The sequence below is a fragment of the Condylostylus longicornis genome, unplaced genomic scaffold, assembly GCF_029603195.1.
Source record: "Condylostylus longicornis isolate FDR11 unplaced genomic scaffold, ASM2960319v2 ptg000001l, whole genome shotgun sequence".
Taxonomy (NCBI): domain Eukaryota; kingdom Metazoa; phylum Arthropoda; class Insecta; order Diptera; family Dolichopodidae; genus Condylostylus; species Condylostylus longicornis.
Window position 1 is genome coordinate 2793250 of NW_026577970.1, and position 24996 is coordinate 2818245.

A 24996-nucleotide genomic window follows, 5' to 3' on the forward strand; every position below is an offset into this window, starting at 1 on the left:
CATGCACAATTCTATATGTTTCCCACTTCATTTATGTATAAATTTATATATTCATTCTACACAAAAAAGAATATCTTAGAGGGGGCCATAAATTTTAGAAAATTTTGATTTGAACTTTTTAAGAATTTTTTTTCCAACTTTTTTTTACTGCGCAATTATTTGAGAACTAAAGGGTTCTTAATAGCGTATCCCGTATATAAAAAGAATTTTTTGAATTGGAAAAACTAAAATATTCTTTAAATTTTGTGTTATTATATGAGATTTTTGAATTAAAAAATCTTTGAATTAGATGAAGAATATTTAAGAGGAAACTGAAAGTTATTAAATACAGTAATGCTATTAAATACAGTAATATATGAACAATTTCTTCTTCAAATAAGGATATGTATAAAGTAGATTCTTATTAGATTGCTTAGGTGTTTCTAGATCTAGGAAACATATATTAGATTGCTAATCTAATTGAATCTTTACGCCAATTATTCGTATTAGAATTTATTCTTTTATTTTCAACTCTTCAAGTGAATTGTTACCTACCTCTGTTAAAATAGGTGATCCATTACTATTTGATGGAATATTACAGTTAACACTACTTGCATTATTGCTATTATTATTATAATATAATGCTGCATAAGCTGAATTCGACATTATTATATTATCTTTTTTATTACAAATTTTATTATCCTTTAATTCATCAATATCATTTAAAACAGTATTGTCAGTATCGGCATTTATATCAATATTACCAGACCAAATATCTGGTTTTTCACATAACAATGCTTCAACTGACCTTGCTCTTTTAATAGAATCATTTCCTCTCTTAACTTGACGGCCACTACGTATTATCCCTGCAGCAACAGCAGCAGCTGTATTTCTTATGTATTGATTCGGTTGTTGATTATTATAATTTTGTTGTTGTTGATAGTGTTGGTACTGATCAAAATTTGTATTACAACCTGTTTTATTTAAAAGATTTTTTTCTGCAATAATTGCTGAAACTGAATTTTTTCCTATAGCAGTAGAAATGGCACCATCAGCAGATGTTTGTTGTATATTTTTACTTATAAAAGAATTTTTTTGTTGTTGTTGCTGTTGTTCATCTTGTTGATATTCCGGTTTTTCAACATTATCATTTATCGTTAATAATAAAGAGCCAGCATTAATATCAGCAGTTATTGTGGTATTTCTTGATGATGATGGTGATAATGATGAAGAACAAGAATTTTCTGTTAAAGTTTTTACTACATCTTGCTCTTTAATTTCTTTTAAATTATTAGACAAACCATTCTGTTGTTGACTTAATATTTTTTGGTTGCGATTTTTATTATTTATATAATGATTGTGATTTGAATTTATAATCAAATGTTCATAATCATTATCATCCTCGTCGATTACATTATTATCATTATTATGATTATTTTTTGATTTATTTGTTGTACCACAAGCACCATTTACTTTATTAACAACATTTGTACCGCTACCACCATCTAATAGATTATTCAAGCTTGTTGCCCGCCGAAGATTGTCCAAAGGCAGACGCTGTTTTCCTGTAGATTGTCTTAAAGCTAGGCTTAAATAACGACAGCGAAGTTTTGAAACAATTCCAGGACCATATTCTAATTCTTCGGAAGGATCAAAATCATTGAATTCATCATCTTTACTTTTTGTATTTTTAACATTATCAATCATTTTCGTTCGTTTTAAATTATTATTGCTGTTATTTATTACGGCAGTGGTTTTTGCATTATTTATTGTGGTAGTAACGGAAGAGTCCGCAACATTATTTGATGATTCACCATTTGCTCCTGCTGATTTTGATGAAGAATTTGACTTTAATTGAATTTCTGGTACAGCAACCATTTTATTATTAGAACTAACCAAATTTTGTATATTTTTATTTTGCTGTTGTTTATAATTAGACAACAACGATGAAGACGACGATGACGACGGCGATGATATTAATGATGATGATGATGATGGCAATGAACTTGTTGTATTTGTTACTATGGTTGTTGTTAATAATTTTGTTGTTGCAGCCGTCGTTGTAACAAAACAACTATTCAATAATAAATTTTTCTTTGGTGAAGACGATGGTGATGTCGATGGTGATATGGATTTTTTTTTAAATATATTATTACTATCTATGTTACTATTATTAATGGAAGTTGTTGTATTATGATTTTTTGCAGCTGCAGCTGCAATATATTTATTGATTGTAGCTGTTGAATTCTTATTTACAGTTGGATTTTTAATGTATCCTTGATGATGATACGATTGTTGTAGTGGCTTAATAGAATTCGAAGAAATGGCAGCAGCAGACAACTGTAATGATTGTGGTAATGATTTTTTCACGTTAAAATTTAATAATGAAACATTTCCGTATGTTTTATTATTGTCACTAAGAAAATCATTGCCAATTTTATCATCACTATTATTCATTAAATCATTTAATGACTTATTATTGATAAAATTTTCTAAATTTCCTGTATTTATAATTTCGTCAAAATTACCGCTATTACTACCGTCACCGTCGATAATTGTTAATCCGGAATCATTAATCGATTCGATTTTATCTTTCTTTGTTTTAGAATCACTACAATTGCTATTGCTGGCAATTGAAGTTTTCAATAATTTATTTTTATTTAACGCGTAATCGTCAACCTCGCACGGAGTTATACCGAACTTATTACTTTCGTATCTGGAATGTAACTGATTCGCATTCGCGTTCGTTAGCAGTAAAATTTTTTGTTCTGTTTCATTTTCATTTTCATCTTCTATTTCTTTTGAGGGAATATTTCGTTCATTTTGTTGCTTTTGCTCCAGTAATGTAAAATGTTGCTGCAAATCTACTTCCATTGAGTTTTCATTATTTATATTTAACATATTGTCGCTTTTGTTTTGAAGCGATGTTGCCATATAATTTTTTAATTGTTGTTGCTCTATTTTATGTTGCTGATTAAGACTAGTACGTCGCATTGGAATTGGTGGAGCAATTGTGGTTGTATCATTACTAACACTTTCAACATTTATTTCACATGCTTTTGTTTCATCAATATCATTTTTATTTTCTTCTAGTGTTTGTATTCCAATACGATTTGATATTTTTCCAGATTTAAATGGTTGTTGTTGCAGTGATGCCATTGTTGTTGATGATGTTGAGTCAGTTGTTGTTGTAATTGTAGTTGCTGCCATATTATGATTTAATATTTCACTTTTTATAATAGTATTTGAACTATCAATCATTTTATTGCTACTATTAGTATATTGACCTTTACTGGTTATTTCTCCAACAATTGTTTTCACAACAGATGTTGATGATTTTGTTGTTGACGGTAACAGTGTTGATAATGATGATGGTAATGATGATGACGACGGTGTTATTGATAAATTTAAAATTAAATTTTCTTTGTATTTGTTAGCTACTGACTTCACATTATTAAATTTTACCGGCATTTGATTTCTAGTACAACTACTAACGTTATTGTCTGGTGTTGAATCATCTTTACTTAATAATTGTTCATTTGTTGCTGATGTTGATGTCGCTAATGATGATTTATTTGATTGTTTTGTATCTTCTTTGATGATATTAAATTCTTGTTGACTAGTATTTATATTATTATTACTATTATCATTAATACCTTCTGATAATGCAATTGTAGAGCTTTGGTTTGTTTTCATTGAAGATTTTCTACTTGTATTATCAAAAGCAACATCTTTGGTTGATGATGTAATACAAGAAATTTTATTGGACGAAATCGATTGGTTGGAATTCAAATTAACAGAAGAAGACTTAGACAATAATGTTACAGGTGATTTTACAGTAAACGAATTTATCGATTTTGACGTTGACGTTACAGGTGACAACTTTTTAAATAAAAATGACGGACTCTGTTCGTTTGCTATAAAAAAAACAATTGTTAATGTGAATTCTACAATTATATTATTAAATTATAAGAAACAATTATACAAATACAAATATACAAACATAGTAAATTTTAATTATTAGCTATCATATAGCACAATGTTATAATTAAAACCATAATCTATTTTTATAAAGTTAAACCATAATACATATATATTTTAATAATTTTTTAAATTTAATAATTCATTATGTACGTACATAATACATATCATTTATTTCAGTAATCTCAAATTATAATGAAAACTGCAAACTAAATCTGCAATCTATCAAAATTTAAAGATACCTATTACAAAGAGGAAATCACTTAGTTTACCTAAGATTGACTTTAATATTGAGCCAAATAATACCCTATAAGTTACACGATTGATTATTCTGATAAGCATAAGTTACTAAATGCTTAAATGAAAATTAGGACCTTCTGTTCAATCATTTTTGTAGTTGATTTGCTGAGTAAAGTATTTACTAAACAGAATCGGTTTCTATGTGTTTTGCCAAGCGTATGTACTCGCATTTTAAACAGTTATAAAATCAAAAATCATTCTTTTCCTGAATTTCATATATTATTATATAGCTTTATACAAAAAATTTAGTTAGATATTTCTATAAATTTAATATAAATTTTCTCAATTTTATTATTTTTAAATTTTCCAAAAATGTTAAAGCAATAACTGCGAATCAAACCAATGATTCGCAAAGAAGGACATTCCTCTAAAACAATTTAAGGTGCTTAAGAACATTTTTAATAAAAAAAGTGCTTCTATTTGCATTATCTCAATGTAATTTTGTTGTATAATTTTTTAAAGCATATGACTACGCTTTATATAAATTAGTGATTTAAAGTTATGGCTCGTTCTTTGCAAGCAAAACATTTACCGTTATTTTTACTTTTATAAATATTTTGATTCAAAGAATGTTTTTCTATATATAGACAATATAGATTTTTTTTAAACAGCAAAAGGACAGATAAAGTGAAACTAAAGTAGGCACAGTATTGAAAAAGTACAAATAAAATATGAATGTGTATCGTATTGTAGTTTTCAAATAATGCAGAATTTTAAATTAAAAATTACTATATTAATAGCGGTAAAAGCTCATTTTTCATTAATAAATTTTAAAAAGCATTTAATTTTTTCGAAAATAATGCTAAATTAATAATAAATTTCTCTACAGCATTAATTTTGAATAGAACTAAATTTTTGTCTCATTCCTTAAAATATTTTTACAAATAAATTTGACCTACATTTGTATAAATGTGATTATTGATTTTTCTAGCACATGTGAACCCAAGAAATTTTAGTTTATTTTTTGCTTTATCAAATACCATTCTACAATAATATACAAAATATATTTTCATAACAGTTATAGATATTTCTATAACTGTAAATATTGACCATTTCTATAGATTAATCTATCACTAGTTTGTAATAAAAGCAAGAAAGACAATAAAAGTACAAATAAAAAAAAAAACAAAATTTGTTCCGCACCTTTAATAGGAAATACACCTTCAAAAAACATATGAAGATGATAACAATAATGGTATATATGAACAATCACCAGTGGAACAAGGATTTCCCACCTTAAATAAAGGATAGGCTATTTTTTATTTTGTATAAAAGAAACAAAAATTAATTGTAAGGCTATCGTAATATTTTGTAACCTACATAATTATTATGAACAATCAACCTAAATGTTATAAAAAAAAATTCAATGTATAAATTACGTTTGATTTTATTAAAGAAAAAAATAAGAAAAAACAAAGTACTTTAATGTAATATAAGGGTTAAATCATAAATTTTAACTAGTTACTCCTCTTCACGCATACTATTGTGTGTGAACTGGATAAATAAATAAAATTGTTATAAAAAATAAAATTCTTACACTTTAGTATACGCTTATACTTTTCATAATTCAGCTTTAATATTATAAAAATTTTGCAAACTTATATCATAGCTTACAACTAGCTACTTTTTAAAATTCATAAAATGAATTAAATCACTACTTTAGAAAATGTTTGACCTATAGCCGATCAATGCATCCAACAGTTATTTATACAGGTTCTGTTTTCTTCATTTTTGTCAACTATTAGCTCAATTACTACCTTATAGTTCACAAATATACAAATACATATTCCATTCACCTTTCTTATTAGACAGGATAGGCGAAAAACAAATTAAAATTTACATTTTATCTATACTTGGAAACGAAAACTTAACGGTTATGACATCTCGTGCAATATGATAGTAATTTATGAAACGTATGTAATTTTTCAACTTTGGCTATTTCAGTTAATTTCATCATATTTGCCGCTACATTAATACTGTTATAATTCTTTCTTGTATATTACATAAAATTATATTTACTGATACGCCCATTGTTCAATAATGATTTTGTACACAAGTAATCAATAAAATTTATTTTAAGGTTCCGTTTTTTTTATTTTTTTTTTTCTAAACTGCTTTTTAATTTATCAATTACAAAATAACGAAAAATATTTTATCTACATACCTGTTATGACTAATTAACAAAATATATTTACTGATAATAATACAAAAACAAAAAATTAAAGGAAAATCCAAAAAAATCAATTTAGAAAATTCGTAAAATATGCAATTCAATTGTTCAGTGTAAGAAGTGTAAGTAATATCGCAGCGTTGATAAGGATGTAGATCACATTCTCTCGGGGTGCCCATTCTTGATGGGGAGAAGGAGACGCATGCAAGTAGTTTGTCTTTGGTGGGCCGCAGGAATTATTGGGTGTTTCCTTGGCAAAGTGACTGATGTATGGAGGACGTGGACTGGCTTCGTTTATGCAGCTTATTTTGTTGGGTTTCGGTGGGGCGATTTCTTGCCCATTTTTCCAATGGAATAGAGAGATCGTTTTCGGGGATTGCCGTTGTGGCTCATTTTTGGCTTAGTGCCTGATGTCGCACGAAAAGGCCATGCGACTTCTTTTCGGTGACTAAATACAAACGATTAACTATGTCACACATTGAAATTAGTGAACTTTACATATACATTAAACTAAAGTTTAAAAACGGAACTTATAAGGTGTTGATACGGCTTTTTTTCCTTGAAAATGCTCGCAGTTAATTTTTGTTTCTCACTTGATATCACATTATCATTAATAAAAACTGGAACCACGACCAAAGTCTAAGTCACAAAGAAAGTAATGGCAAACTTCCTATAGTTGACGTAAATTTAATAAATGTTTTAGACATAGGATTTCTAGGAACACTGACATTTAAAGAATCTGCTTTTTGTTAGATCTTTTTTTTTCAATTGATTAGGGAACCAAAAGATTTTATTTAAAAATCTAGTCATAATATAAATACGTATACTGTGTTTTTTGTACATACGGTTTCAGATAAGTTTGTAACATAATGAACACAACAAAATATACATCATGTAAATTTTTAGAATATTGAGAGTATTTTCATACTAATAGAAAATAACAGTTAATTATCTATATAATATCGATTTTTTAATTGTATATGTGAACACTTATAAAAACTAATAGGTATTAGAAAAATAAAGAAGAAAAAACAGTTATAATACACATATCGGTGTTTAGAAATTTTACTTTTAACGTAGTTCATTAAAACAAATGGAAAAGTACAGGAATGATAAAAATAAATAAAGTTTGATTAAAACAATCGTTTGTGAATTAGCACTTTTTCCTTCAACCCGTAAATGATTGCATAGATTAAAATGAGACAGAAAAAATTGAAGACTCGTTAAAATAATAATGAATTCAACGGTTAATTGCGTCTGTTAAAATAAATAATTATATTTTTTAACGGAATGGTATTTATTGTCAGCTTTCTGCATTTATATAAAAAAAAATGGAAATGGTTGCAGTTTCGGAATAATAAACTACTGAAACCTCAAATTTTACAACATTCGAGAAGTGATAACATGGGAAGGAATCGAAATCGAAATTTTTTTTTTAAAAAAGCGAAAAAAACAGTTTTTCGGTATATAAAAGTTGATTTTAACGTCCATTTTGTTTTTAATAGTTTCAATTTATGACATGACACGGTAGGAGAAAACCAAGCAGTACTTTTATTCGTTTGCAGAATTTTTAAAACGTATATAGTTTTGTTACAGCAAATGTTTGAAAAATGTCATTTTTAGGATTTTGAGAGACTATTTTCGTAGAAGGTAAGATAGACAAAAACTTTCTTCTACGGAAATAAATTTCTTACAAAAATCTAACGTATACATATATACATAATTTTGACTTTCAATCTTAAGGGGCGTAGAAGTTTTGAAAGCAAACGGACTGAGTAAAGTTAATAGGCACTTTTTAGTATGAAATAAACAGTATCTATTTTTAAAAATTAAAACACTTGAATTATGTTTTTATATGAATGAGTTTTTGAAATTGCTCTCGTTGTAATAATATTATTAATATCTAATATTCATTGCATACAACTAGGATGAAAACAAACTTTATAACAAATGAATAGAAATACACACGAATGTATATATAAAGTACATTTATTTGGTTGAAGTACATAGGTTACAATTACTGATAGGAACAAATTTACCGTTACTTACTTGTATTTTTTTTCAAATTTCATAAACCATATAATTAAAAAAATATAAGTTGCTAATAATTAAAACTTTGCTAAAGTTCTAATAGTCTAAAATTTTAATAGTCTAAAGAACTAGAAGAAATAAATCGAATGCCTGACGGACAACATTAAACCCAATAAGCTAAGTTTTTATGGAAATTTTCTAAAACCTAATTTATTTTATAAAATTTTGTTACATAAAATATACAACAATATTGAATGAAAATAATCGAGTAAATCAGGAATATAAAAAGAATAACTTCTTCAATTTCTTTAATTTATGTGTCATTAATTATCAATATCAAAAAAATTCAATAATTAACCACCAAGAATGTTGTGGTTGATTATTAAAAATTATCGTCCAAGGCAAAACAAAAAATAAGGACCTGATTTTGAAATATTCGGATATGTAAATCCTTTTAGCACAATGATATTTAAGCAAAACACATACAAATAGCAGCACTTTTCAAAAAATTAATTTCAAACACCTATCAAAGAATTAAGAACCAAGTGAACACATCTTGTGCTTCTCTACAGCATACAAGCAACTAGTTTTCGTATACTTCATTGAATTTTATTAAAATGAACTTACGTAAATTCTCTATAGTGAAAATTATTTGCTCTAAATTTAAAAAAAAAAATTTTGACAAAAAATATATTGTGCAAATTACGTGCTTTTACATATTGAACAAACTGAACAATATATATATAGATATATTTATGTATGTATAAATAAATAAACATATATTTACCTATCTACATATTATAATGTATGTAACGATAAATACAATTCAATAGAAAACACAAAATTAAAATTAATAAGAATTAAGGTAGTTAGTAGGGCAAATAATTCATGATTATCTTATTTGTTCTATATTTGCGTTTTATAAATAACCGGAAAATTATTTTAGGTAAACGACATTTTGTTTTTCACATTTTGCTTTTCCTTGCTTTTGGAAATTTATAAAAAGTTGGGTCAAACCAATGGTTTGTAATATAGCACTTTTCCCTTCAACAAGTGAAAATATTGCTTTTAAAAATAATCTATATAATAATGTAAATACTACATTAATTAAATTACTTTCATTCACGAATATTTTACAAAAATTGCATACGTTTATGATGAGCAAAATATGCAATCTTTGAAATAAAGCAAAAAAAAATTTAAAGAGGCATTAACATAATGTTTGAATATAAGGGTTAATTTTGTGAATTAGGAAAAATAATTATATATTTTAATGGCATGGCATCCAGCATTTAAAGGACTTTAAAAATCTTCCAGTTTCGAAAAAAAAGGTGCCAAAAACTCGAAAGGGGATGGAGGTGAAAAAAAAATTTTCTTCTAACAAAATTAACTGTTTACTAGTGTCTAAAAGCCATTAAAATTTTAGACTCCTACAAACTGAGGTCTTGAAGAAAAGTAATATCAAAAATTTGGAAATAACCGATTTTAGATAATAGTAAATTTTAACTGCCATTTCGCTTTTTTAATGTTTAAGTATGGTCTGCCGGTAGAAGCAGTCACCACTTTTCTGAATTTGTAGAATTTAAAAAATTTTTCTGGTTTTGCTACAATAATTACTTTTTGCATTTCTAAAAGCATTTTTGGACTTTAGCGACCGATAACTTTTTTGTAAACTTGTCCACAGACGATTGGACAAACAGAAGGATGGATAGAGTGAAACTAATAAGCACTTTTTTTCAAATTTTTTTTGAAAAACTACTAAAAATTAAATGAAGTAGCTTAAGCTAATTGAAAAAAAAAGTTGAACGCATACGTTTTTTAGTTAAATTCGTTTTTAAATTACTTTGTTGACCTTATTAACACGTATGTAGCAAAAATTTGAGGTATTGTAAACACACTAAATTTCACATGCCGTAAACAAACTTTTTTTTTACAGAGATTTCAAATTCCACTAAACTAATTTAATGAAAGTTTGCGATCAAGTTCCCAGTATGTGAAGTCCCAGTAGCTGGAATTTATACCACGGGTAGATTTTACATTTTTGATAATTTTTTGATTATTTAAATAATCAAATAATTAATCTATTTTTTTTACTGGTATCACTTTTATCAAGTGATGTGTCAATAATACAAATTGAGTGATCAATTCTAATCAGCGAGTTGTATTTTAACATCATTCCGTTTTCATCTCAGACTTCCCCAAAATAAACGCTATATAATCTAAGTAATTTGCGTGTCTTTTATACATAATGAATAAAATGTTACGCCTCTTATATTTCTAATAAATATTTGACCAAATTTAGTTAATCATATCACAATTTTAATTTATACCATTATTTTTTTTTAAGTGATTCCAAACAGGTCATTTCAAAATATAATTGGAATAGGGCTTCAATTTATCACCTTCTTTCGTTTAACAAGGAAATCAACACTCTAACATTATAAACTGAAATTAATTGAATAAAAATTTTATTATGTTTTTGTTTTTTTCATATTTTTTTGTTCAATATTTTAGTGTACTTATAACAATACGTAATACGCAGACATGTGTGTGAAAATGAATATTTGGGTCATTTACCCCCACAATAATTTATTAACTCTTTATATTTTGTTTTTTTTTCTTATTTTTAAGACATTTGATGGGTTTCAAAAATAAGTTTTCTTTTCTTTAATTATTCACTCTGTATAATACAAAATTATTTAAATGCTTAGATTCATATCTGAATACGTATGTATATATAAACATATATACACGTTACAGACACATGTCTAAATTGTATTTTAAATAAAAAAAATGTGGATATAGGTTTAGTTTATTTAAAAAATTCACCCATTCATACACATAACATTATTTTTCTAATTAATTATGAAGGAATTGAAATTTATTTTACATTTTATAATTAAATCCAGTAAATACCATTAAGCCTAATCTAAGACTAAATATTATTGAATTTATTTACATTCATTTGCATTGCATTTTTTTGAGTCATGTGAAAAAATTTTTTAGTTTCTTTTATATTTTTTTTCCTTCTTTTTTTATAAAAAAAACTTTGAGTGTAAAGTGTTCATAAAAAAAATCTTGAGCTAGTGCTCTTTCAGAACCTTCTACATATTATCTATAACTTTTCTTTTTATTATCTTTTCGATTGTATACAAAAAAAAAGAAATAAAAAAAACATTAGTTGTCAACACAATACTGAGTGTATTGGTTCTTAGAGACTCACTCTAAGAACTTGCTTAAGTTAAAACCTATTTTTACATTATTTGCACAATTTAAACTGAAAGCTTAACTAAAAACTTCATAGTTTTATAAAATGTTAACTGTAGTAATTGTCCTCTTATCTTAGCCAAAAATTTGCAGAAACTATTCTAAATTTTTACATTAAAATTTCTCCTAATTTTATGCAAATTTCTACCGTAACATAAAAACATTGTTTCAATAGATCGTTTTGAATATTTAGGAATAAAGCTAAAACATATATGCGTATAAATAAAAGCTCAAGATTGTCAAACAGAATAATGGATTTCATCGATTGCATTCTTTTCATTTTCAGCACTCTGTCAATAAAAATTTGAAAAATACTACTTATTAGTTTCACTTTGTCCGTCCGTCTATTTGAGTGTTTGTTTACAAAAGCTTTGCACTCTTTAATATAGAAAGTTGAAATTTTATATGTAAATACATCTTTATCAGAAACTTATTTCCGTAGAAGAAAATTTTTACCTCTGAAAGTTATAGCCAACTATTTATAGTGAACTACTAGTAAAGAAACCATTATCAAAATTTTGTAAACGCATAAAAGTAGTGTCTGGTTTCTTCTATATAGCGGCATAGCATAGTAAAATTGTAAAAACAGAAATGGCCTTTAAAATTAACCGTTATTTAAAATCCGTTTTTTTCCATATTATTGATATCATGTTGCTTTTAGAAGAAAAGCTGTACGACTCTGAAATTTTATCAACTTTTAGATATTGGCAAAAAGTTTTTTCGTTTTTTCCAAAAATTTTTTCCACTTCGACCCCTCTTATGTCATAGCCTCTTGAAATTTGTAAAATTTGTATTTTCAGCACCTTATATTTCCAAAACTACAAGAAAGTTAACGGTTAATACTATGCCATCAAAAATAAATCTTAATTCATGCAATTGACATAATTTATTTTGAAATATTTTGGTATTTGAATGAAAGTAATTTAAATAGTGTAATAAATATATAGTGAAAAGTGCTACTTCGAAAGCCATTGCGCTTTGACACACTGACTATTTAAAGGCAAATTAAAATTTCACCTAGTTTTGACAATTTAAAAGATAAATACGTTTTATTTTTAACTAAACTTCATTTATATTTGACTTTCTCAATAAAAAGAATTTTGTAAATAAGACTAACATTTTCAAACTGCTAAATTTAGTTAAGTAACATTTTAGAATTAATCTGTTTCACAAAGCTCGCATACATTAGTCCTGGTACACCCAGTAAACAACTATATATTGGAGTTACTTCATATACTAGATACATCGCCTATTTTCAACATTGTCTAAGCTTGCAATTTTTCTGCATTTGTTTCTATTCTTCTTTTATAGTCTTTAATCGCATTAAAAACAAAACATAAAAACAATACAGTAAAAATATAACTATTATTCTAATAGATTTTATAAGACCAGTAAATTGGAAATTTTCTCTTTGTTTTTCCAATTTATCATTGAACTATTAACATATTGAAAAATAACAAAAAATAAAAAGAAAAGAGTGCTTGAGTGCAACTTAAAAAAAATTCTAAATATAAAATAATAAAAAAATATTGATTAATGGTATATTTATGAATGTATGTACACATATTGTAGATAAAAATGTATTTTATATGAATTCTAATTCGAGGAGACTAAGTTCTTGGGCGTCAATTCGGAATAAGTCTAGTAAAATGCAATTTTTAATAGTAATTATTGAATAATTTTACAGCATTTCATTTATTTACTTATGTATTATGTACATATTATGTAATATTTGTATATTATGTATGTATATATTTCATGCATTTCTGTATGCAAATATATATGTACGTAAATAGCTTTCTACATAGACTGATGCATACTAAAGTAATAACTAATATTCGAAAAATTAATATTTATTGGCAAACCTTTAACATACATATTTATGTACAAATGCATTTGTTTTCATGTTCTATAATACCAAATACGTATGTGCTTTTATACATGCTCTACTTATAGGCACGATGCACGAATACATACGTTACATACATAATATATGGTATAGTCGTCGTTATAGTTTGGTTACTATTTCAATTCATTGTTAAAAATCAAATACACATATTTATATATTTACTAACAGTAGTTATATTTGCAATAAAGTAAGATCTTTTAATTAATAAAATTAGTGTTTCCAGCATTAATCAGCCCTTATTATATAATTTTAATATTGAACAATAATAATATATTAACATTTTTTCTATATTCTAATCTTAATCAATTTTTAGCACTTTTCCAAAAATTTTATGAAAAAAAGTTCTTATTAGTTTCACTCTGTCCCGTCCGTCCGTTCGTGGACATGTTTACAAAACTTCTACACCCTTGAAGATAGAAAGCTGAAATTTTATATGTACATAGATCTTTACTAGAAACTTATTTCCGTAGAACAAAATTTTTATCTATCTAACCCCCTCTAAAAGTTATACCCCCCAAAACCCTAAAAATCGCCTTTGTTGAAATGGAACCATAAGCATTTTGCAAATTTTGCAAACGCAGAAAGGCAGTGGCATACTATAGTTTAACTTTAAAAAACCAAAATGGCCGTTCAAATTTACCGTTATCTAAAATCCGTTTTTTCCAAATTTTTGATGTGGTTTTTCTTCTAGACCCCAGGTTGTAGGAGACTGAAATTTTAGCAGCTTTTAGATACTAATAAATAGTTTATTTCGTTAAAAGAAAATTTTTTTTCCATCTCCATCCTTCTCAACTTATCGTCTCTTGAAATTTGTAAAATTTGAATTTTTGACGCTTTATGAACGGAAAAAGCTAACATAGACTATATTTAAAAGCAGTATTTTCACTGATTGTTGAAGGGAAAAATGGTGCAATACAAACCATTGATTTGACCAAGCTTTATTAATCTTACGGTACTAAATACAGGAATGAGATTAATTTTGAAATTTTTTTGACATACAGTTGAACACAAATAGAAGCAACATTCCTAAAAGTTACAGGTATGAAAGCAATGTCTATAAATGTAAAACTTTTTAATGACATTAAATGAAAATGTCTTCAAAAATTACCGTCTTGTAAATGCACATGTTAGGGGAAGGGCATTTTTTTTCTAATATATGTAACGTCGAATTTTCATCGAAAAGAAACCCATATGCATATTGGAAGTAATATTTTCGACTCTATTGGAGAAAATCATAAAGTTTTAATACTTAATATCTTTAAATGAACACTTTTTACAACAATTTCACTGCATTTCGAAATTCGAAAATTTAAAATTTTATTCTAGCCATGTCTAGGATAACAAAATGTTTACCCTTTTTAAAACAAAAAATTTTCATTGATCTTCATACACAAATCAAAGACTATTAATATAAATATAAAAACAACGTTGTAATAACAATACTCTTGGAAAAAATTTTCCCTTGATTATTTGAATTTTTGAAAGCATATTTTAGAAACAATGTTAAACTTTATCTTTGAGGGTCTTTTCCGAGAAAAGACTCTCAAGATAAAGTTGCGAGAAATGCTAGAACAAGAGTGTCTTGCCCCACCACATCTTATAATTGACCTCCGTCTATATATTAAGATTCCGGAAAAACCTACAGGAAAACAAATTTTTGAAACATAACTTTTGCACTACAGTGGAATATCTATAATCAATGCCTCAAATGTAACTTAATTTTCATTCGAAATATAAAGATTTCTCATCACGAAAACGTAATACTACTTCTAACAAGTTCACCTTATCGAGCGAAATGCTATAAAAATCCAATATTACTCAAACATTATTTTTTCATTGATTTATGCTAAAAATTTTAATTAAAAAATCTTAAAGTAAAAGCATTTTTGATTTTCTTTCGAAAACAAATTTTAGAATATGAAAAAAGTTATTTTCACACTGAAATATTTAACAGAAGAGTTACACAACAGTTTACAGTCTAATAAAATTCAGTACAAATTTAATCCAGTCCAATAAAGTTCAGTGTAGATTCAATTTTATATTACATTTGGTTAATAAATTTTATGTAGAATTATTGTACCGAAATTTGTAGCTAACAAATATACAGAGGAACATCGATTGCGCTATAAACAATAGTAATACTGTAATACTAAAATCAATAGTATTAAAGAATTCTAGTAAATACTTTTGCGATTACAATTGGTATAAAAAATGAAAATTTTGACACATATTCTTAATCTGAACAATAATTTTTAAGCATTTTTTATTTAAAAGTATGTGCGATAATCAAAATAACTCTTCTTTATAAAATTAAAGAATTTAATTTTTAAAATTTGCATGTATGTATGTATCAATATATTAACATTGTATTTGAAATGTGCAATTGAACAAAAGATAAACGTTAATCCCATTTTCCAATACTTTGTTAAGCATTCTGGTACTTTTATTTTGTCCATAAAAATACAGGCACAGATATGTTAAATTTTGAAATGATTACAAATTCACATGTACATATTACACGCATACTACTTAATTACATTATTATTAAACTAATACTTTATTAAACAGTACACTTGATTTAAATTACGAAAAAGTCTGTAATTTTTAAGTTGAAATGTTAAAGGTAAAAAATCAGATAATCTGCCAAGAGGAAACGGAAAAGATTAGAATAATTTTTTTTTGAAGCCCAAACATACTTTGAAGTGAAATATTTCGTATTAATCCAAAATGCGAAATTATGAAGATTTTGTAACAAAATGAGCAGATGATATACCCGAAAATTAAAATTATAAATTCAAAAGTACGCACACCTGTCATAGAGATAGAGTATTAGTAGTATCATGTCGAAGGTTCAAACTCTGAAAAAAAAAACAATTTCAGACAAATTTGAAAAAAGCAAACCCCGTTTCACTGTAACAACTTGTCAACTTGTTCGTAGTAAGTTTGGAGGAATATGTTACTTTATAAACCATTAGTTTAATTCGAATTATTTGTAATTGTCTACCTAAATATATAAATGCATTTGATATTACAAAATAGTATATATATTTCTTGTGATTGTATGTTGCAAAAACAATCGAATCGATCGCATGGTAACAATACATGTAATCATGGCGATATTACTGCAGAAAGCAACTTGCCGACAATTTCTTCATACCTCTATAACTTAGTCGCTGTTTCAAGTCCAGTTCGAGAAGAAATAATATTTAATTGTTCTTTTTTTTTTTAATTGTTCCTTTGGCTACATCATCCATCTGTTTTACAGTTGTATGAAGGAATTCTCAATATTACAAATAAAAATTACGAGAAATACTTAATAAATTGATAAATTATTTACACTTTTAAATTAAAATCTAATGATCAAAGTTAACTAGCAACTTTGATTTAAAAGTAAAAAGTAAAAGTTTTAATTCAGTGACAACATTACTTGAGATAAAAAAAATTTCAGAAATTAAAATAAGAAAAAAAACTATAATCGTTTTGACACTGTTGAGTAAACTAAAGCTATCATGTCATACAATATGGCCCTACCATTTCAAATTTAACCCAATGAATTTGCAAAAATATATTTGAAAAATCATAAAAATAATTAATTTGAATAAATGAATTTAATGACAACTTGCTTTAAAATTTAATATTGACATTTTTTATAAAATTAAAATGCACTTAAACATTTATAGCACTTAATAGCTTTATAATGCATTGGACAATTTACATTTGCATCAATGTGAAACTTGGAATATGAAATATTGGCTAGAAATTATAATGTTATCAAGCAAATATTAAATTTATTAAACTTTATTGGATGGTTGTTTTACTAAGATGGTTATTGATTTCTCCAAATAATTACTCATTACAAATTTACTATTGTAATAACACGCAAAGTTATTAATGTATAGGTTTAGAACCTAAGCAAAAATTAAATCTATGTTTAATCATTTTTGCGAAGATGCAGGATATAATAAAATTGTAAAAAATTTAATTCTGGAAAATTCTGTACATTGACCAAAGTGTAAATTCAGTCCGTACTAAAAGTCCAGTTGCTGACTAACTTGTCCCATTATAAGTTACTAGTCGAGATTGTACTGTAAGATAGTTTATTTTAATAGAATATATTACTAGAAGTACGATTAAAATAAGTTATCCTAAACTCAAGTTATTTTTAAGCCTATGAAAATTATAACTCACAATGCAGAGTTAATCTATTTAAGATGGTGATGAGTTCAATCTATTTAAAATGTTTTAGATTAGATCGCTATAACCAAATTAAAACATGCTTGATCTCTCTATAATCAAATAATTATATCAAAATTTCTATACAAAATTGTTGGACTCGATAATAAAGTCTGAAAACTCGTTTTACTGAATTTCTATTAAGTTTTATCTGAAAAAGTTGATCTTTGCTTTAATCCGAATCTTGAATGTGAACAATACCAACTACTTCAACTGTTAACACAGGGAATAATTGAAGGAAAATTTGAGATCTTCTATAAATTTTGGAAATATATGTATATGGTTTATAAACTGCAGTTGAAGATTCATTTTCTTGAATATAAATCTTTAAAGTTTTAACATAGTATAAAACTTTTTAGGTACCTCATAATTTGAACACATCCGCTGTAATGACTGTTGCATAATGTTGTTGTACATATATAAATACTATAAATTTTACGATAAAAAATATGCCCATCAGTTATTAGTAAATTCTGATTTTGACAATATTGTATATTTTTATATGACTAATTTATTAGACTAGAACCATATATTTACATATGTATATAATATTGGCAAGGCCACTTTTTATTATTTTAATGTAATCATATAGTAATTGATGATACCTTCGAAATATTTTGTGAATAGAGACATTTTTTTGTTATATCAAAAAAAACTATAATTTATTATTCCACGACCGAAGTAGTATTTCTAATTTAATGCAAACTAGCGGTAGAATAAGAGTGAATCTTTACGCTTATCTTGTTTTTTTTTGTGAATAAATTTCAATTAAATATTTAAAGCTTTCACTTTTAATAAAAACACATTATTAAATATTTAATAAGTACAAGAGTATTAAATTATACAATGTGGAATTTAAAAATTATAAAAAATTGTATGGAGTATATACGTATATATATATTGTAAAACACAACTTAAATAGAACGAATATCATTTCGCAATTTTTGAATTTTTTATTATTAAAACAAAAGAGGAAATACTTGAAATGACAGATACTCGGTCTACTATCTATAATATCCAGATATGCATACATGTATGTAGGTATCAGTGTATATGCACTTATATTTATTCTGGATCAATTTAAAATTAAAATCACAGCAATCTCTCGTTTAATGTGATTTCTTAATAGAAAGTTCAAGACTTTAAGTGAGTTAAAGCGAACTTCATACGTAGTTTTTTAAAATTTCATTTATAAAAACAAATAACTTTTAGCGAGGTTTCAATGACTTACAATGGGGAAATGGTATTAAAAATTTTAGAGACTTGTGTATATCAAATGTTTCTATATCGAGTTGACTTTTTCAAGATATTACTGTATATTTTTTTTGTTACTAATTGACCGGAAATTTTGAACGCCACCAGTTGTTTTCATTTTAACATTTTAAAAGTATCAAAGATTCATCAACTACATGTTTGATTGTCTTGCGTTCTATAAAGCGTTAATATATAAATGTATGTCTGCAATCATACATATGCATATAATAAAGTATACCTATTCTATACGTACATTCTTTTTATCTTTCGCATATCTAATTTGAACGTTAAACACAATAAAGTTTTACAGGAGTAAATATATATTAATAAGTACATTGGCTTAATAGAGAGTTTTATACACAAGCTTCTTGCTCTTTATTATTAAAAATTTTCTCACAAAATCAAAATAATACCCAAAGTTTAGCAATTTTACAATGTCATAAGAATAAGAGCATTTCGAAATTTGGAACATAGCTGTTGAAAATTCATCAACACGAGTCAATGAAAAAAGTAAAAGCGATTTCAATTTTAAATTCCAATACGACAGACTCAAATATGTTATGAGAATTGAGAATGCAAGATTTTGAATGTGATGCTTCCGCATTTGCTCGAGTTCGTCAGAAAGTTTCGGCCGATTGCTGTAGGGGCATTTCCTTCCATCAGTGGAGGGCGCAATAGATCTGTATATTCGGTTGCGGTGTACTCATACCCTGGTTACATAAATTTATAATCGTATCCATTTTGGATTTATTTCTGTCTAACGTAATTTATTTTCTTATTGGGATTGAGCAATTTGCGATTTCGCATATTTTACAAAATTTCTCTATTTTTAGCAGGCATAATTTTTAGATGCATGAAGTTTGCAAAACGGTAATTTTTGATAATTTTGATTGTTTTTTCTAAGATTATTCATTTTGCGCACTTTCATATACGAGTATAACATTTATTCATTTAAGATTTCAAACTTTTAGAATTTTGTTTTTTCTTTTTTTAATCATACGCCTCTGAATTTACGTTTTGAATGAAGTTTATATGTGCTATCTATTACATATTAGGTATTTCATTGTTATTATTTAATTCTTTATATTTGATATGTTTGCATTCTTCTAGCTGAAATTGCTGCGTAACCGGATATAATTTTATTTAGTTCAACTATTTTAAATTTAGAATTTTAGAACAAGTGATATTGTATAGTATCTTGTTAAAAAAACACATTATAAAAAATATTTAAATTTGCATTTGTGTTCAATTCGGGGGAAAAGAAGTTGTCATATTATGGCAATCTTAATTAAATTTTAGAAAACTAATTACCACATATATTATTTTTGTAGCAAAGCTACCTGAAATCAAATTATTTTAACGTTTCTTTTCTTAATCGATGAAGAATAAGGAAATTTATTTCAATATAACCAACGAAAATAATTTAATAAGTTTATTTAATTGCATATACTTACATAATATGCTAAATAAAGTAACTGTTATACTATTTGTTGTACTAATTGTACTATTAGGTCTGAGCACTATAGCTTTAAAATCTGATAGTGTGTGTCAGAGCCATTCAAATTTCGAATTTTCCCTTTTTAGTTTCAATATTAATAAAAATTCAGAACTATTCGATTAGATGGTAGTAATTTTATCAAACATTCATTTTGATGAAATATTTCATCTTGAATGCAAATATTCATTTTGAGTAATTTTTGAGGAGCAAAGAGAATATAGTGGTAGAATTGATAGGTTCAAAAGTGATCAAATATTTTATGTACAAATTTAAATATTTCTATCTACATTCTAAAGTGTAGTATTTAAATTATTTATGGATCACTGTTTCAGAAGGCCTGATTATATTTTATACACAATATTTTATGAATATTTTTACAGAATTGCGAAAATTGATCTTGGTTACACTATTCTACTAAAAGATTTTTACAATAGATATGCCATAACGATTTCATCAACAATATTATTTATAATTTAGTGACAATTTACTAAATTTCAAAAAGAAAAAAAATTATCTAAAAATTATTTATTTTAGTGTCTATTTTATTATTATTTTAATAAATTTTTATTTTATTCACATATTTTGTACCTCATGACATTATAAAAGATAGAGGCATGGATATATTGTATTTTTATGTCTTCTCTTTAGAGTAAAATATGAATTTCAAAGCTGTTTGTAAAAAGGTTACAAGTCGGTTTTCTAGAAAAGAAATTTTCTCTGTCATTTCTATTTCTATATGAATTAGAAAAATTCTGATTTTATACATTTTCTGAGATACAATCACGTTATTAGATATGTATACATTATGTACCTAGATTGTGCGATTATTATTTTGAATCAAATAGATTCACTAATTTTGTTCACTAGAATTAGTGAAACTTGTACATAGGCTTAATATTTTGCATGAATAGTTAAAAAAAATAGTATTTATTATTCATAAACAAACTGATAATCCAGGGAATAATTGAAGGAAATAATGGTATAGCAAGAAAGCAGATGTTCTAATACGCAACATTGGAAAATGAACAGGTATTAAGGACATCGGGGATTTACTGCATTCGGCATAGGAAATATAAATTGCAACAAATTTTTGCTTTGATACCTAATTAGGGGTAATATGTACATGTATTGTAATTACGGTCAAATTCCACTGGAAGTTCTGACAGTGCTTGTATTCAAAATAATTAAGAGTTTATTATAGCATAATTTATTGTAACCAATTTAATTTTTCAGCAGAATTCAAATTCAACATATAAGATGAATAAAGCAATATGTTACATGTAACAAGGTTTTTCAATTGATTTATTTATTTATTTTAAAATACTTTTATAAAAAGCACGAAATATATTTATATGTTCTAGTTTAATTAGATTAAATTAACTATAAATTGAAATTAAAATGATCGAAAACTAAACCCATCTAAATTTTATAATTCAAATTGTATTGACAATAAGATAAAGTGTTCAAACACTTTATCTATTTTGACACTTATATGAACCCATCTCTACAGTTTCATCAAAACTTAAAAAGCATTTTGTTGTTGAATATTAAAAAATCTGCAATAATTAATTCTTTAATTTAGAACAATAAAATATATTGGAAATTATTCACTTCGAAGATTCCGATAATTTACATCAACGGAATATTAAAAAAGTGTGAAAGACGATTAGTCGGAAAAAAAAAAAAAAATTTTTTTTAAAATGAATATTTAAGATTTCAAATAGAGTTTTTAAAAAATTAATTTTCAAATATGCAAAATTATTAATGTTTTGTGGTTTTACAAGTATACAGGTGAAGCATGTCTTACTTCCAGTACACATTTGCCATACACATATTTATACATCTGGTAAATGCTTAGATGCATAAATGTACATCTGGTTGTAGACCAACAGAGAGAAAATTATTAAAAATTATCAATTTCCTTTATAGAGAACCAAAATTGAAAATAAAAATTAAATATCTTACTCTTGCAAATTGTTGTTTGGTTTATCACTAACATCAAAATTATTTCAACCTCAATTTGAACTTACTTTTGAAACTTATACAGTTGAACACAGATATGTATAAGCGGTAAGCTTAAATGCAAGATTCGCTTCAAAGCAATTAAAAATTTTATTACTTTCTTTTAATTACATTTCTATATAAATTAAAACGCATAAATGTAACTTGGATAAATGCAAAACTGGGTTAAAAGCAATCGTTTTTAGTGACATAAAATGAAAAATTCTTTAAAATTAACACAATAATAAAAAATTAAATTAAATTATTCACAAATTTTCAGAAGAAATAGTTTTTTCAAAAATTTATTTACAATATTTCTATTTGCGACATCCCTGAAAATATTTGTATGAAAGCAGCATTTTGCAAGCTGACAAAAGTTTAATATAAAGAAGTACAAGGTTACACAAATTTTATTTCCCAATTTTTATTTATTTATGTGTGCTTATGATACGTGTTCGGGTAAATGCATTCAATTTGTGAAGTAACAGGGTGCGTATATCTTTGTATAGAGATATTTTTAAATTGGTATGAAATATTTTTAATTCATAATTCGCCTATAAAATAAAGGACAAAATCATTATAATAAACAAAATGAAATTTTGGTAATAAAATGAAGGTGGAAATTAAATGTGAAACGTTATAATCGTGTTCTTCTGCCAAAATTACTAAGCTTCAAGTAATTCAAAATCGAAAGCTCTAAATTTTAAAAAAATTCCATCCCCCCTGAACAAATTACTTTTTATCTTTAAAACACTCTTACTATTTGTAAGTGTTGTCTAATTTACAATAACTTAAAGAAAACCAGTTATGATAAATGATTTGCTATTTGGTAACGTATAGATAGCACTAAAATTTTTGTATTTAAAGCGAGTGTCAAAATCGTGATAGATTTGTTCTTTATATAATAGCATTTGCTAAGCACACTATTTTTTTTTGTAAAAAAAGAAAAATCTGATGTGGTCAGCACATAAACGTCCGGAATGTACATTGTCTAGTTAAGTGAAAGTTTTACAGAAGATTATAAAAATAACTTTTAAACACTTCTTTCCAATTTTTAGGCCGTTAGTAAGCTTTTAGTTTACATGCCTAGAAAAATGTCAATTTGGCTCTTGTTAGAATTTCGCTCTGTATTGTCCCTGAATGTGAATTCCCTGAAAATCTCGTCAGTTAGTTTCGGTAACAACCAGGGCTCAAATATCATATTTCAAGAAATTCAAGTAGATATGATAAAAAATGTAAAATCGGCCCAGTTTGGTTTCCGAGCCTTGGTCGTTCCAAAAAATGTATATGTTCATTTTTTTATTACTCCAAATTTAAATATTAAATTTCAAGGAAATTGGCTGATTATTTCTCTTTATGTGGCTCGTCAAAAACCCGAGTTCCCAAGGTCTGATATATCCCAAAAGTTGCTCAATTCATGCCATGGTGGAAATAAACTTACATATAAAATTTCATCAAAATCTGTTCAGCCGAATTTGAGACACACGCTTGCACACGCAGTCAGACAGACAGACTGGTCGAAAAACCGACAGACCGACACCTCTCTAAAAACAGTTTATTTACGGTTCCCTACTACGGGAGCCGTAATATAATAACCTCCCTTATTGTATGCAATGATGTCGGTAATTAGCGCTTTTATAGTCTTTACCTCCAGAAGCACGACAAAATTATATTAAAATTAATTTAGAAACGGAACCGAATGATGAATCAAAAATGATAAATTTTCGAAGTGACAATACACTCACCATCAAAAGTTTTAATTAAGTTTATTGTCACCAAAAATATTCTCACTATCACTATATATTACTAGAGTAAAAAAAAATTTAATAATTAAAAATTACTTAATAATCTCGAGTTACAAAAGAAAATTTATAAATTTGTTTTTTAAAACAAATTTGTATAAAAAATTTTTATAACAAAAGCGTACAACTAGAACACATATACGTACATAAATATTTAGAGAATTTATATGTAAAGTATACATATAAGAATTATTTATGATTATGGACTTTATTAATCGTACAATATGCGCACAGTTATATAGGCGAAAAATAAATTGCATTTAGCTACATTGTATAGCTATTCAATATCACGTAATTGTCCCAATTCACTATAGTCATGTTTTATTTGGGCATTATGTATGTAAAATTACTTTTTTATTCAATTTATAAACTTATCCTTAAAATATTCCAGAATTAAAAAATATAGACTTTAACGTTAATAATGACTAAACAAATTTTTTTAACGCAAAATTGTAGGAAAAAGGAATGCTAAAGAAGACATAGGTGTGACCCTAATTACCTTTTTCCAAATTTAATACATATACATATATGCATGTATACTCGTACATGTATGAAATACGAGATTTTTATA

General features: G+C 26.0%; 1 protein-coding gene across 5 annotated transcripts in view; it reads right to left on the reverse strand.

Moving 5' to 3' along the window:
- LOC129619308 (protein PF3D7_1417600-like) overlaps positions 1 to 24996 on the reverse strand; it is a 102720-nt gene that overhangs the window by 71212 nt on the left and 6512 nt on the right. For all 5 annotated transcript variants that reach the window (XR_008697854.1, XM_055534543.1, XM_055534510.1 and 2 more), the window contains exon 3: positions 535 to 3896. Coding sequence is in view for 4 of the 5 variants with exons in the window: in XM_055534543.1 (XP_055390518.1) it covers positions 535 to 3896 (3362 nt within the window). In the remaining variant the exon portion in view is untranslated. The remainder of the gene's footprint in view (positions 1 to 534; positions 3897 to 24996) is intronic.